Below are 13760 nucleotides of genomic sequence, written 5' to 3' on the forward strand. Positions count from 1 at the left end.
ATTTCAACAACCCAAATAATACAAAGGAAAATCATGGCAATATACAAAGAAGTGCTGACTTTTGTGGTGTAATTGATTGTATGGGATTCGAGGGAGATTTCTAAAGTGAAAAGGAGAGTGCTGGGATGGAAAAGAGGTGCCTGAGTTCGCCAAGCCTTTATTCTGAAGTTGGGCTGAGCCAAAGTCAAAACCTGGATCTCCTAGAATGCAAAGCTGCTCAGCACTGGTCGGGCCCTAACCTGGGTGAATGTATTCATTTCTAGGATCAGAGATTCTTAGAACTAGAAGAATCTGAGCTACTACAGGGCCAACCCTGTCCTTTTTTCTTACAGGATGGAATCGAGGTGCAGACAGGTGAGGACACTGAGGGCTCTGTACCTTGGCACAGGCTCTTCTCTCTGCCTGTATCACCCTCCCGTCCGGCCCTGCGTACCCAGCTAAGACGCACTCTTCCTCAAGATTTGGTTCAAGCATCACATACTCTTGTGGGTTAGGTGCCCTCTGTAATCACAAAAAAACTCCACGCATTCCTCTACCGTGCATTTGACAAAACACTCAGCGCCCACTGTGTTTCTGGCACTGTTGTAGGCACCTGGGACAGACACATCAGTGACAAAGAGTCCCTGCCCTAGTGTGCCGTGATGAAGTCGTATCACTTATTCCTTCAACAAATATTTAGGGATCACCTATGTGTGTGTGTGGGGGGGCCTGTGTGAGGCACAGCTGTTTTACGTGTGGGATAATTGTCTGTTCATAGCTTTGGCCTCTTCCATCTCCCCTATCGTTAGTACCTTGTGGACACAGTGAATGTTTTCTGAATCAATGAATGATGGCATGGGCAAGGTCACACAGCACCCTCGAGATGGGGCTGGCGCTGAAACCCTGGTACCCTGATAGCCAGAGCGCTTTCTCCTGCCCTGCATTACGATCAGCCCAAATCTCTGTAACCTCCCTCATCGTGGGTAGGAAACGTCCGAGGGGAGAAGATCAAGGGCTGCGCCACCTAAGGAGAACGATTTTGCAAAGGGGAGACCGGCCCTATCAGGGTCCCTCTCTGGAGGGGGGAGGGGGGGAGTCGCCTGCTTCCACCCACTCTGCTCCAAAGCTTGCGGGAAGCAAGAAGAGGCTCTCTCCAGTAGGACCCCGTCGGCTCCATCACTCTGCACAGGGGCTGATCATTTTGGGGTCCATTTCACGTCTGTGTCAAAAACAAAGCCACCGCCGGGGCTGCAGAGACATTCCCCACCCAGCCCACCGCCTGGGCCCCGGATTCTTTTCCTCCGAGCCAGAGGCAGCGCCGGCCCGTGCGGCGGCCGGAGCGGCTGCGCTGCAGCGCCCTCTGCCGGGCGCGGGGCTGCCTCGGCCGTTCCGTGGGGCGGGAGAGGAACGCGGGCGGGAGCGGGGCCGCTTCCAAGGAGCCTCTTGTTCCGGAGGTGCCGAGGGGACCGTGACTCATCGCGCCGGCCGCGCCCGCGCCGCTCGCCCCCGCAGCCTGGCCGCCTCTGCACGCGCCCGGTGACGCACCCGGACGCGCGGAGCGGCTCTGCGCACGACAGAAAAGCAGCCCCGCGGCGGCCCCCGACGGCAGCTGTGCGCCAGCACCTGCTCCGCCAGCCCGCGCCTAACCCTGCCCCAAGCCCCGCGTCGTGGAAGCTTCCGGAGCCGGAAGCCCCGCTCCCCACCGCTCTGAGTCTTTACCACTAATCTCAGATAGGGGTCGTTTTCTTACGCGGCCTTCACAGAATGGGAAAGTGAGGATTCGAGAAAGAGGGGGTGAGGGCCAGCGTCAAGAAGCTAAGAAGCGGGGGGGGGGGGGGGGGGGCGCTAGATTAACCAGTTATCTGACTCCAGGGTTCAAGGTGCGCTGTCACAGCATCAAGCTGCAGCGTCCTCCTAAGCACCCGCCCAACACACACATAGGCAGAAAGGGAAGGTTGGACCACATCCTAGAGGACCTTCAGAATCAAGCACTATAAGAAACACCGACGATTTGGGAAATAAAAAAGAAGGTATCAATGGCAGTTGAGAAGAAAGTCAGGGGGGTGCTGGGCTTGACTCTGTAAACATGTTTTATTATGGAGCAGAGGACATGATCAGAGCTTTGAGTTGGGAAGATGCACCAAAGGAAAACAGATCAGTGAAATGGACATATGGTAGTCCAGTAGCACTCAGTAGGGTCTAAATCAGAGTCATGAAAATGGGGTTGGGGGGAACAGATCCAAGGGTGGGAAAAGAGTTAATGATAGATTGGATTTTAAAAGTGAGGTAAGTAGGGGGGCCTGGGTGGCTCAGTCAGTTAAGCATCCGCCTTTGGCTCAGGTCATGATCTCCGGGTCCTGGGATGGAGCCCCACGTTGGGCTCCCTGCTCAACAGGGAGTATCCTTCTCTCTTTCTCCCTCTGCCCCTCCTCCCTGCTCGTTCTCTCTCTCCCTCTCTCAAATAAATAAATAGAATCCTTATTTTTTTAAAGATTTTATTTAAGACAGAGAGGGAGAGAGACAGAGCATGAGCAGGGGGAGGGGCAGAAGCAGGCTCCCCGCTGAGCAGGGAGCCCCCCATGCGGGGCTCAATCCCAGAACCCTGGGATCATTACCTGAGCCGAAGGCAGACGCTTAACCACCGAGCCACCCAGGTGCCTCCAATAAATAGAATCCTAAAAAAAAAAAGTGAGGTAAGTAAGATCCACATAGGACTTTGTATCTCTCATAAGGTATCTACTGCAATTGATTTTGCCTTCTTTACTAGAGCGATGGTTTGTTGGTCTTGTTAGGTGCTAAAATCCCCAGGGTAGTGCTGGTGGCTTAGGCCCCACTACTGCTTTGGAGACCATGACCTTGTGTGTGTGTCGGGGGGGGGGGAGAATACATATGTCCTGGGGCAGTGTCCATCCTGTCAGCCAGATGGAACATGGGGAGGGCAGAGCTCCCTGCCCAGACAGCATCTGCACATCGAGAACCCCTAAACCAGCCCCTATAGGCTCCTTGGGAAAAGTCTGGACGGCTTCAGTGAAACTCCAAGCCTGCCTTATGCTACTGGATATCCTTCTAGGCCTACAGTTTGCCAGAGCAACTGAGGGGGCAGCTCTATCCCAAGACCAAGGATCAAGACCTTCTAACCGGCTGTGAGCGCCTGTTGCCAGCTGGTGACAATGAACATACCGCTGGGCAGGCAGCATGGCTCTGTTGTGGAAGAACGGGGCGTTTTTATTTGAGGGTAAATTTTCTAGGCATCAGCAAACCCGCCAAGACAGAAATTCTACAGAACTGGGGAGTGCTATGTCAGCAGCGGACCCAAAGGTAGAACAACTTCCATACCCACACTGTAGTCTGTCCGGAACATCAGGCCCACTAGGTCCAGCTATTAACCCAGTTCATCTTCCCCATCTTGCCCTATATAGATGGACACGAAGGAGAGCACCCTGCTGGGAATGGGTGGTTCCATAGTTTCTCAGGACCTGACCTTCGCATCCCAGAAGCTTGGAATAGGGGGCTGCTCCTAATTCCTGGTTCTTCCCTTCCTCCACCATTCATACTTGCTGTCATCCTGGGCTCTCCCGGATAGAAAATCATGACCCCAGTGGGACGCCTGGGTGGCTCGGTTGGGCGTCTGCCTTCGGCTCAGGTCATGATCACAGGGTCTTGGGATCGAGTCCCACATCCGGCTCCCTGCTCAGCGGGGAGCCTGCTTCTCCCTCTGCCTGCCACTCCCCCTGCTGGTGCTCTCTCTCTCTCCGACAAATAAGTAAATAAAATCTTAAAAAAAAACAACAAAGAAAATCATGACCCCACTGTCTCCTAATGTTTCTATGTGATGCTTGTCTACCTCATCTACTCCTCACTCCCCTCCTTTGAAGTCCAACAAACTATGTTATTAAGCCAGAATTTGGGGGGGTTTTTTGTTTGTTTCTTTCTAATCAGGAAAAGGATTGCCCCCGCTTAAGGAGTACCACTGAACAACAGACCTAGTGTGGGCACAAAAAGTCCATGTTTCTAATCAATATTTACCCTTGGAGTCTGAAGTACAGGCTTTTGCAAATACACAGAAACAAACGTGTGTGTACGTGGGGGAGGGTCTCGTGTGGGTCATTTAGCCCCAAACACCTTTCACATAGGCCCCCGGTGTTCTTTGTGAAGGAGGAAAAGTTGCGTGGAAAAAAGGAGAAAATATTTCAATTCTCCCTAAATTAATCTGTGAACTCATTACCATCCCAAGCATATCTCCACAGGAATTTTTTTGTGGAACCTGGCACACTGATTTAAACAAGCATATGAAAGAGGACATGCACAAGAAAAGCTCAAACGATTTTGGGGGAAAATGACAATGAAGGATAATTTATTATACCAGGTATCAGATCTATCCTCATTAGCAAGGTACGGTATTGGCACAGAAATAGACAAATAAATGAGTCAAAGAGAACAGAAAGCCCCCAAACCAACACATGTAAAGATATTAAATAAATAACATTAGTGGCATTTACAAGCCAGTGGTGAAAGGATGGACTATTCGATACAAAGTATTGGAACAACTGGCTTTTCATTTGGAAAAAACTAAATTAGATCCCTCCGGCATACTAAACACGCACATACACACGCACACATGCACGCAAGCACGATTTCAGATAGCTGAACGACTAAATATAAAAAATAAAACATACCTGTAATACAATATAAAATATGTAGATGCATATATTTGTGACTTCGGCATAGAGAAATGCTTTTTAAACAACACAGATACACAACACAAAAGGCGTAAAGGCACGGTTGATAAATCTGAACTTCCATCAAAAAAAATTTCTTAGACAAAAGACACCATCAATAAAGGTAAAAGACAAATGATAAACTGGGAGAAGTATATTATTTGCAATATATGTATTAAGTCAAAAATTAATCTCTCTCTCTACATATATATATTGATATCAATGATACCTATCTACATCTATCTATCTATCTATATTGATTCTGTAAATCAATAAAAAAGGCAAACAACCCAAAAGAAATATGGCAAAGTATATGGTCAGTCAATTCAGAAGGAGAGTTACAAATAGCCAACAGACATTTGAAAAAATGCTCGACTTCTAGTCAAGGAAAAGCAAATGAAAACAACCATCAGATACCATCTTTCACCCATCACACTGGTAATTAAATGTTTGATTATATCAAGTGTTGGCACGGAGGTGAGCAAGACTGCTACTCTCATACACTACCGTGTGGAGTACAGAATTACTGGAGGGAATTTGGAAGCATCTATTAGTATGTAAAATGCACATCCCCTATTACGCAGCAACTTTGCTTCTTAGCACCTATCCTAAAGAAACTCTTGTGCATGTACACAAATATTTATTGAATGAATGCTTGTGGAAATACCAGCCATCAAAGTTTAGAAACGATCTGAGTTCATAAAATAGGTAAACAGTTAAATAAACTGCTGAAAGTCATACTCTGCAAAATTACGTAACATTTTAAAAGATTAAGTCAGGACTCCTCCTTCTGGGAAGACAGAGTAGATATACATTTCCTTATTCCTCCCACTAAGTAAAACTATAAACTAAAAACTAAGTAAGTACACCCAAAACTCCTTGACATTATAAATAAAACATCACAGAAGACTCTGAAAGATGGAGGGAAGAAGGTACACCAGTAAGAGACCTCCGGAGTCGAGGAATGACATGGTGGTATGTTCCTGGATCTGTTTTGCTTCATATATCCCAGAGTTGAAGCTCAGAAAGCCAGCAATCTGGAAGCACCAACGGGTGCAGACAAAACCCAAACCCAAACCAAAAAGCCTGTGTCTCTAACCAAAGGACCAGAAAAGGAGGTAGACTAGCCAGGCAGAGAATTCTAGGCAGTAACTACTTTACTTCAGTCAGACACAGGAAGAAAAAAAATGTGGCCCCATCCCCAAACTCATCTGCAAAGGAAAGGTTGAAAACATAGACTTCTATCCTTGCTAAGCTGTAGCTAGACACCGCAAACCTCCCTACTGGGGTGACGTCAGAGAAGGCTGACTGGGGAGCTGGGATAGACCTCCCAGACGGAAAATCAGCAAGGATATAGACCTCAGCAACACCCTCACCCAACAGGATCCAATCATTTATAGAGCACTCCATCCAACAAGAGAATAATACCCATTCTTCTCAAGTGTCCGTGGGGCACAGACTATGTTAGACCACATCCTGTGCCATGAAACAAATCTTGACAAATTAAGCAATGAAAAGAAAATGGAATGTATTCTGTAACCACGATGGAATCCAACTAGAAATCAATAATGACAGAGAGACTGCAGGAAAATTTCTAACCACGTGAAAACTAAACAGCACAGTTCCAAATAACCCGTGGGTCAAAGATGAAGTCTCAAGAGAAATTTTAAAAATACATTGAACTGAATGAAAATGAAGATACATCATCGCAAAATTTGTGGGAAGCAACTAAAGCAGTGCTCATTAAGGGGAGATCTATAGCACCAGATGCTTATACTAGAAAAGAGAAAAGGTCTCAAATCAATAATCTAATTTCCTACCTTAAGAACTAGGGAAAAAAGGAGGAAAACAGAGCCAAAGCAAACAGAAGACAGGAAATTAAAATAAGAGGAGAAATCAATAAAATTGAAAACAGGAAAACAATTAGAGAAAATCAATGAAACAAAGAGCTGGGTCTTTGAAAACATCAGTGAAATTGACAAACTCCAGTAACACTTACAAAGAAGAAAGAGAGATAGAACACAAGTTACTAATATCAGGAACCAAATGAATATCACTGCAGACCCTTCAGAAATCAAAAGGATAGTGAGGAAATACTAACAACAACTCTATACACTTTGAGAATTTTGATGAATCTAACCAAGTCCTTGAAAGACACAAACTCCCCAAAATCACTCGATAGGAAATAGATGATTTGAATAACCCTATAACTATTAAGAAAACTGAATTCATACTTTTTAAATGCCCCAAAAAGAAATTCCTGGTTTCACTGGAGAATTCTACCAAATGTTTATACCAATCCTGCACCATCTCTTCCAGAAAATAGGAGAGGAGGGGCGCCTGGGTGGCTCAGCCTTTAAGCGTCTGCCTTCAGCTCAGGTCATGATCCCTGGGTCCTGGGATCAAGCCCCGCATCGGGCTCCTTGCTCAGTGGGAAGCCTGCTTCTCCCTCTCCCACTCCCCCTGCTTGTCCTCGCTCTCTTGCTCTCTCTCTCTCTGTCAAATAAATAAATAAAATCTTTAAAAAAAAGAAAGAAAATGGGAGAGGAAAAATGCTTTCCAATTTATTTTATGAAACTACTGTTACCTTTTTTTTTTTTTTTGAGAGCAAGAGAGTGTGAGCGGGGTGGGAGGGGGAGGTGCAGAGAGGGAGAGAGAGAATCTTAAGTAGGCTCCATGCTCAGTGTGCAGCCCAGTGCAGGGCTCCATCCCATGACCCTGAGATCATGACCTGAGCTGAAATCAAGAGTCGCACTCTTAACCAACTGAGCTACCCAGGCGCCCCTGAAACTACTATCATCTTGATGTTAAAACCAGATGACAGTCACACACAAAAAAGAAAACTATAAATCAATATCCCTCATGAATAAAGAAGCAGAACTTCCCAAATACAACATTAGCAAATAGAATTCAGTAATATGAAAGAAGAAGAGGGGTCCATTCCAGGGATGCAAGACAGTTTCAATATCTCAAAATAAATCAATGTAATCCACCATATTAACAGACTAAATAAGAGCAACCACATAATTATATCAGTGCAAAAAAAGCACTTAACAAAATCCAGCATCCATTATGATAAAAAAAAAGAGCCTTTCAGAAATAGGAAAAGAAGGAATTTCCTCAATATGAGAAAGAGCATCTATAAAAAACTTACAGATAACACTAAACTTAATGGTGAAAGACTGAATGCTTTCCTCCTCAGATTAGGAACAAGGCAAGGATATACTAAAAAGAAAACCACAGGCCCCAAAATGGCGGCACTTAGGCCAAGTCACCAAACCAGAGCTTAATATGTAACCTAACTGTACTTTCAACCTCCCTTAGAAATGTAGTCTTAACCAGTCAGTCAGGAATTTTCTGATCAGCACCAATGGGGTCATCTGTCACATGGGTTCTCCATTACTCAAAGGAAGCTGAGGTAATCCACCTAGTAAGACACGCTGCCCTTCCCCCTAAGGTACTGCAAACTTGCCCGAAACAATCTTTTCCTTTCTTTTGATGATGACTTCTTGTCCCATGTTCCTTCCTACAAAAACCTTCCATTTTGTACAACTCCTCAGAGCTCCCCTCTATCTGCTAGATGGGATGCTGCCCAATTCATGAATCACCTGAGAAAGCCAATGAGATTTTCAGATCTACTCAGTTGAGTTTTTGTTCTCTAACAGATGTCTGCCTTCCCTACTCTAATTCAGCCTAGTGCTGGAAGGTCCGGCCAGTACAATCAGGCAAGAAAAGGAAATGAAAGGCATACAAAGTGCAAAGGAAGAAATAAAGCCGTCCCTATTTGGAGATGACAGGATGGTGTATGAAGAAAATCCCAACGAGCTACAAAACAATTCCTAGCACTAATATGCGAGTTCAGTGAGGTTGCAGGATACAAGAGAAGCAGAGACAAATAAATCGTATTTCTATATGCTAGCAATGAACAAATGGATGCCAAAATTAAAAATACAATACCGCTTACAATTTCTCAAAATGAAATACTTTAAGTGCAAATGTAACAAGACATGTATAGGACTTGTATGCTACAAAAACTACAAAATGCTCATGAAAAAATTCAAGGAAGATCTAAATAAATTGAGAAATACAGGTTGTTTGTGGATTAGAGGACTTGATATAGTAAAAATGTCAATCCTCCCTTAGATTTATATACAGATTTAGAGAAATTCCTATCAAAATTTCAGGAGGGTATTTTAGACAGACAAGCTTATTCTGAAATTTATACGGAAAATCAGAGGAACTAGAATAGCCAAATAATTTTGCAAAAGAAGGAGAAAATGGGGAGGCATCACTCTACCCAATTTTAAAACTTATTACGTAGCTACAATAATAAAGACTGTATGGTCCCGGTGGGGGAATAGATACATAGCTCAGCAGAGCAGAGTAGAGAACCCAGAAATATACCTCCACAAATATGCCCAGCTCATTCTCAACAAAGGTGCAAAAGCAATTCAATGGAAGAAAGATGGCCTTTTCAAATAATGCTAGAGCTACTGCACATGGGCAAAACAGTGAACCTTGACCTGTGTAGTGGGATATTTCCACATCCTTATCCCCAGAACCTGTGACTGTTACCTTATCTGGAAAACAGGTCTTTGCAGATGTCATTAAGTCCCGGATCTTGAGATGAGATGATTATTTTGGATTACTCAAGTGGGCCCTAAATCCAACGACAAATATCCTTATGAAATACACAGAGAAGTTGATGTTAAGATGAAGGCAGAGGTCGGAGTGATGTGGCCACAAGATAAGGAGGCCAAGGACTGTTGGCAGAAGCTGGAAGAGGCACGGAAGGATTTCCTCCTAGAGCCTCCAAAGAGAGCATGGCCCTGCTGACACTTTGCTTTTAGACCTCTAGCCTCCACAACAGTGAGAAAATACATTTGTCTTATTTCAAGCTACCAAGTTCACGGCAGTCTCTGGAAACTAAGGCAACCTGTTTCATGCCTTAAAAAATCAACCTAAGGGGCACCTGGGTGGCTCAGTCGGTTAAGCTTCCTACTCTTCATTTCAGCTCAGGTCATGATCTCTGGGTTGTAAGATCAATCCAGCCCTGTGTCCAGCTCTGCACTGGGCATGGAGTCTGCTTAAGATTCTCTCTCTCCCTCTCCCTCAGCCTCTCCCCTACCCAGGCTTGCGTGTGCACGTGCGTGCACACGCACTCTCTCTCAAAAAAAATCAACTTAAAATGCATCACAAACTAACCTTATTGTGGTGATCATTTTGCAATATATATGTGTATCAGACAATCACATTATAAACCTTAAACTTACACAATATTCCATGTCAAATATATCTCAATAAAGCTGGAAAATGCATCACAAACTTAAATGTGAAGCGGAAAATGAAATTTTTAGAAAAAGAAAAATGTTTGGAATCTAGAGCTAGATCTTCTGCTTAACAATCAAAACGTGACATGAACAGTCAATTCACTGAAAAGGATATATGGATGGCAAGTAAGCACATGAAAAGATGTTCAATTGCTTGCCATTAGGGACGTGCAAATTAAAACCACAAGACGATATCACCACACACCTATCAGAATGGCTAAAATAAAAAAAAAAAATAGTGACCACACCAGATTCCAGTGAAGATGCCAAGAAACTGGATCCCTCATACATTGCTGATAGGAATGTAAAATGATATGGCCATTTAGTAAAACAGTTTGCCAAGCTACTTTATTTTTTTAAAGATTTTATTTATTTATTTATTTGTCAGCGAGAGAGAGAGGAGAGAGAGAGAGAGTGCACACAAGCAGAGGAAGTGGCAGGCTGAGGGAGAAGCAGGCTTCCCGCTGAGCAGGGAGCCTGATGCGGGGCTCAATCCCAGGACCCTGGGATCATGACCTGAGCTGAAGGCAGACTCTTAACCGACTGAGCCACCCAGGCGTCCCTGGCAAGTAACTTTAAAAGCTACCCTTGCAACTACGGTGTGAGCTGGCACTTGCATTTTTGTACATGTCTCCCAGAGAAATGAAAACTGTCCACATAGAAACCTGTTTTATGACTGTTCGTAGCAGCTTTATTTATAATAGCCAAGAAACTGGAAACAATGCAGGTGTCCTTCGATGGGCGAATGGATAAACTACGTGCGGTATATCCCAGCCATGGAAAACTACTTGGCCATAGAAAGGAACAGAATATTGATACACACAACAACCTGGATGAATCTCCAGATAATTCAGCTGACTAAAGAAAACAAACAATCCCCAAAAGGTTATCTATTGTATGATTCTATTTACATAACATTATTGAAATGACCTAATTTTAGAAATGGAGAACAGATGAGTGGTTGCCAGAGGTTAAGCAGGAGGTAGGGCTGGGAGGAAAGTGAGCATAGCTCTGAAAGGGGACCTTGAAGGATCCTTGGATGATGGAAATCTTCTGTATCTTGACTGCATCGATGTTGTCCTGCTTACGATACTGTGCTCTAGGTTTGCAGGAGGTTGCCATTGAGGAAAACTGGGTGAAGGGTCTATGGGATTTCTCTATTATTTCTTAAACCGCAAGGGAGTCTAGAGTTATCTCACAATTTAATGAAAAGAGAATGCGTTAGATCCATGTGTCCTAACATGGCAAGGTTTCTAAGATACATTGTTTTTTAAAAAAGATTTTATTTATTTATTTGAGAGAGAAACAGAGAGAGAGAGCATGAGCGGGGGGGGGGGAAGGGCGGAGGGAGAAGGAGAAGCAGACTCCCCACTGAGCAGGGAGCCTGATGTGGGGCTCAATCCCAGGACCCTGAGACCATGACCTGAGCTGAAGGCAGACGCTTAACGACTGAGCCACCCAGGCGCCCCTCCAAGATATATTGTTGAGTGAAAAAAGTAAGTTATCAATCGGTATCTATGGTTTACTAGCATTTATCTTTAATACCCACACACAACCACACTATGTATACATAGAAAAAGATGTGGGAGAGGGCACTCTACCCTGGTAACAGTGGTTTCCCCTGGGGAACAGAGTTGGGGAGGAAAGAGGATTTTGAACTGTAGCTCGATTTTTTTTTTCACAGTGAGAATATATTCATATGCTACTCGTGTAGTGAAAACATTATCCCGGACACAGCTACAGTGTTCTAGGAATCCAAACTTGTTTTGCTTGTCCTGAACCGACCAATCCCTGCTTCACCACCATCGGGGCCAGAAGACCCAGCTCACGAACCGCCTGCCCTTGAGCCTCAAGGAAGTGGCTCCTGAGCTTACCTAGCTTGGAGACAGGCCCACGCGTACTACCTTTGAAGTATGGAAATACCACCCAGAAGGGCCAATGTGCCCATGACCATGAACCTATCCACCGCTGCTGACAACTTAAAAAACACACAAAGCTCAGCCCACACTAATCAATGCAATAGTAGTTTCCGTCAGCTTCAAGTCAACAAAATGTCATGCAGGTGTCAATCTTGGGAGTAGCAAAGACCTCCCCTACCCTCTGACCCAAAAACACGGCAGCCGTTGAGCCTCTCTGGAGGCAACTGAGAGCAGCGGGCATGAGCAACAATTGGATACCTATACCCAGCTTGGCTGAGAGCAGACTCACAGTAGGGTGGTCCCTGAGAGCATCCATTCATTCACCATATATTTATTGAGCACCTACTATGTGCCAGGTAGTCTATTCTAGACACTGATCACTCTCAGTGACTAAAACAAAGTCCCTGCCCTCATGGGGCTCTCGTTCTAGTCAGGGAGCAGATGATAAACAAGATAAATAAATTATATGTTAGGTGGTATTAAGTGCCGTGAAAGAAAAAAAAAAAAAACATAGCCTGGAAAGAGGATATAAGGTGTTGGGTGCCGGGGGTTGAAGTTTTCGAAATGGTGGAGAAGGCCTCACTGAGAAGGTAACGTTTTGGCGGAGATCTGAAGGAAGTCAGAGAGCCAGCTCCAGAAATCTCCAGTGGTTCTGGATGTGTTCCGTTTCCCCCCAGCAGATCTCGTCCACCCTTGTCCACCCAGCTGTGTGCCCTGGTAGGCTGACCTGTACGGACCGCATCAACAGGTTCCCTTGCCCTCTGGCTTCGGGCTAGGTTTGCCCAATGGGAGGCACCTGCAAGGAGATCAGAAAGAAAAAGAAGGTGAGATTTTATTTCAGCAGCTCTCTCTGGGCAGGTTCATCATGGGTTGGCTGCATCCCTCCACCGAAGACCACAGCCCCTTCCAGGTGGCCCTCTCCACACGGCAACCTTTCCCTTGTTCCCATAACCACTCGCTCCCAGGATCCTGACTGCCACTCTGGGGAAAAAAATCCATTCTTGGCAGAAGGAAAAACAAGTACAAAGCACAAACATGCCCGAAAGGCTTTAAAGAAGGATCAGGAGACAAGTATGGCTGGAATGGAGGAGGTGACGGAGGAATTTGTAGAAGATAATGTCAAGGACATAAGGTGGGGGCAGATTATGAGGCTCTTGCAGGCTGCCATGAAGACTTTAGCTTTTCCTGTGACTGAGATGGGGAACAGTTGGAGGATGCTGAGCAAAAGATTGACATATTCAAACTAGGCTTTAATAGCATCACTTGGGGTGTCTGGGTGGCTCAGTTGGTTGGGCATCTGCCTTTGGCTCGGGTCATGATCCCAGAGTCCTGGGATCAAGACCTAATTGGGCTCCTTGCTCAGCGGGGAGCCTGCTTCTCCCTCTCCCTCTGCCGCTCCCCCTGCTTGTGCTCTCTCACTCTCTCCCTCAAATAAATAAATTAAAAATCTAAAAAAACTAGTAGCATCACTTGAGGAGACTGGTGATGGGCAAGACGGGATGATGGCTTGTACTAGGGTGGCAGCAATGGTAGCCATGGAGGTGGTGAGAAGTGCTTGGATTCCAAATAGATTTTGAAGGCGGTGCAGAGGGATCCTTTTTTAGTAAAACGACCAGAGCAAAAGCCCAAACTCAAGACCAGAGACTTGTTACCCTGCTTATCATTGTGCCTCCCCGAAAATCCTGTTATTCAACAAGATTCCAGAAGGCCCTGCAGGCAGCATGATGATTCCCTACCACTTGTGTGGGACACACAACTCTAGGCCAAAGGCCAAGCCCAGAAGGTCCCCAGACCGTGCCTGACTCCAGAACGAC

General features: G+C 45.3%; 1 protein-coding gene across 1 annotated transcript in view; it reads right to left on the reverse strand.

Moving 5' to 3' along the window:
- Positions 1-1786: 1786 nt before the first annotated feature.
- The window catches only part of LOC118536911 (NHS-like protein 2), a 120430-nt gene continuing 108456 nt past the window's right edge, over positions 1787-13760 (reverse strand). Inside the window, exons 2-3 of the mRNA XM_078064030.1 lie at positions 12674-12742; positions 1787-1794 (exon numbers count right to left, since the gene is read on the reverse strand). Of these exons, the coding sequence (XP_077920156.1) occupies positions 1787-1794; positions 12674-12742 (77 nt within the window). The remainder of the gene's footprint in view (positions 1795-12673; positions 12743-13760) is intronic.

Source organism: Halichoerus grypus, chromosome X, assembly GCF_964656455.1.
Source record: "Halichoerus grypus chromosome X, mHalGry1.hap1.1, whole genome shotgun sequence".
In the NCBI taxonomy this organism is placed as follows: Eukaryota; Metazoa; Chordata; class Mammalia; order Carnivora; family Phocidae; genus Halichoerus; species Halichoerus grypus.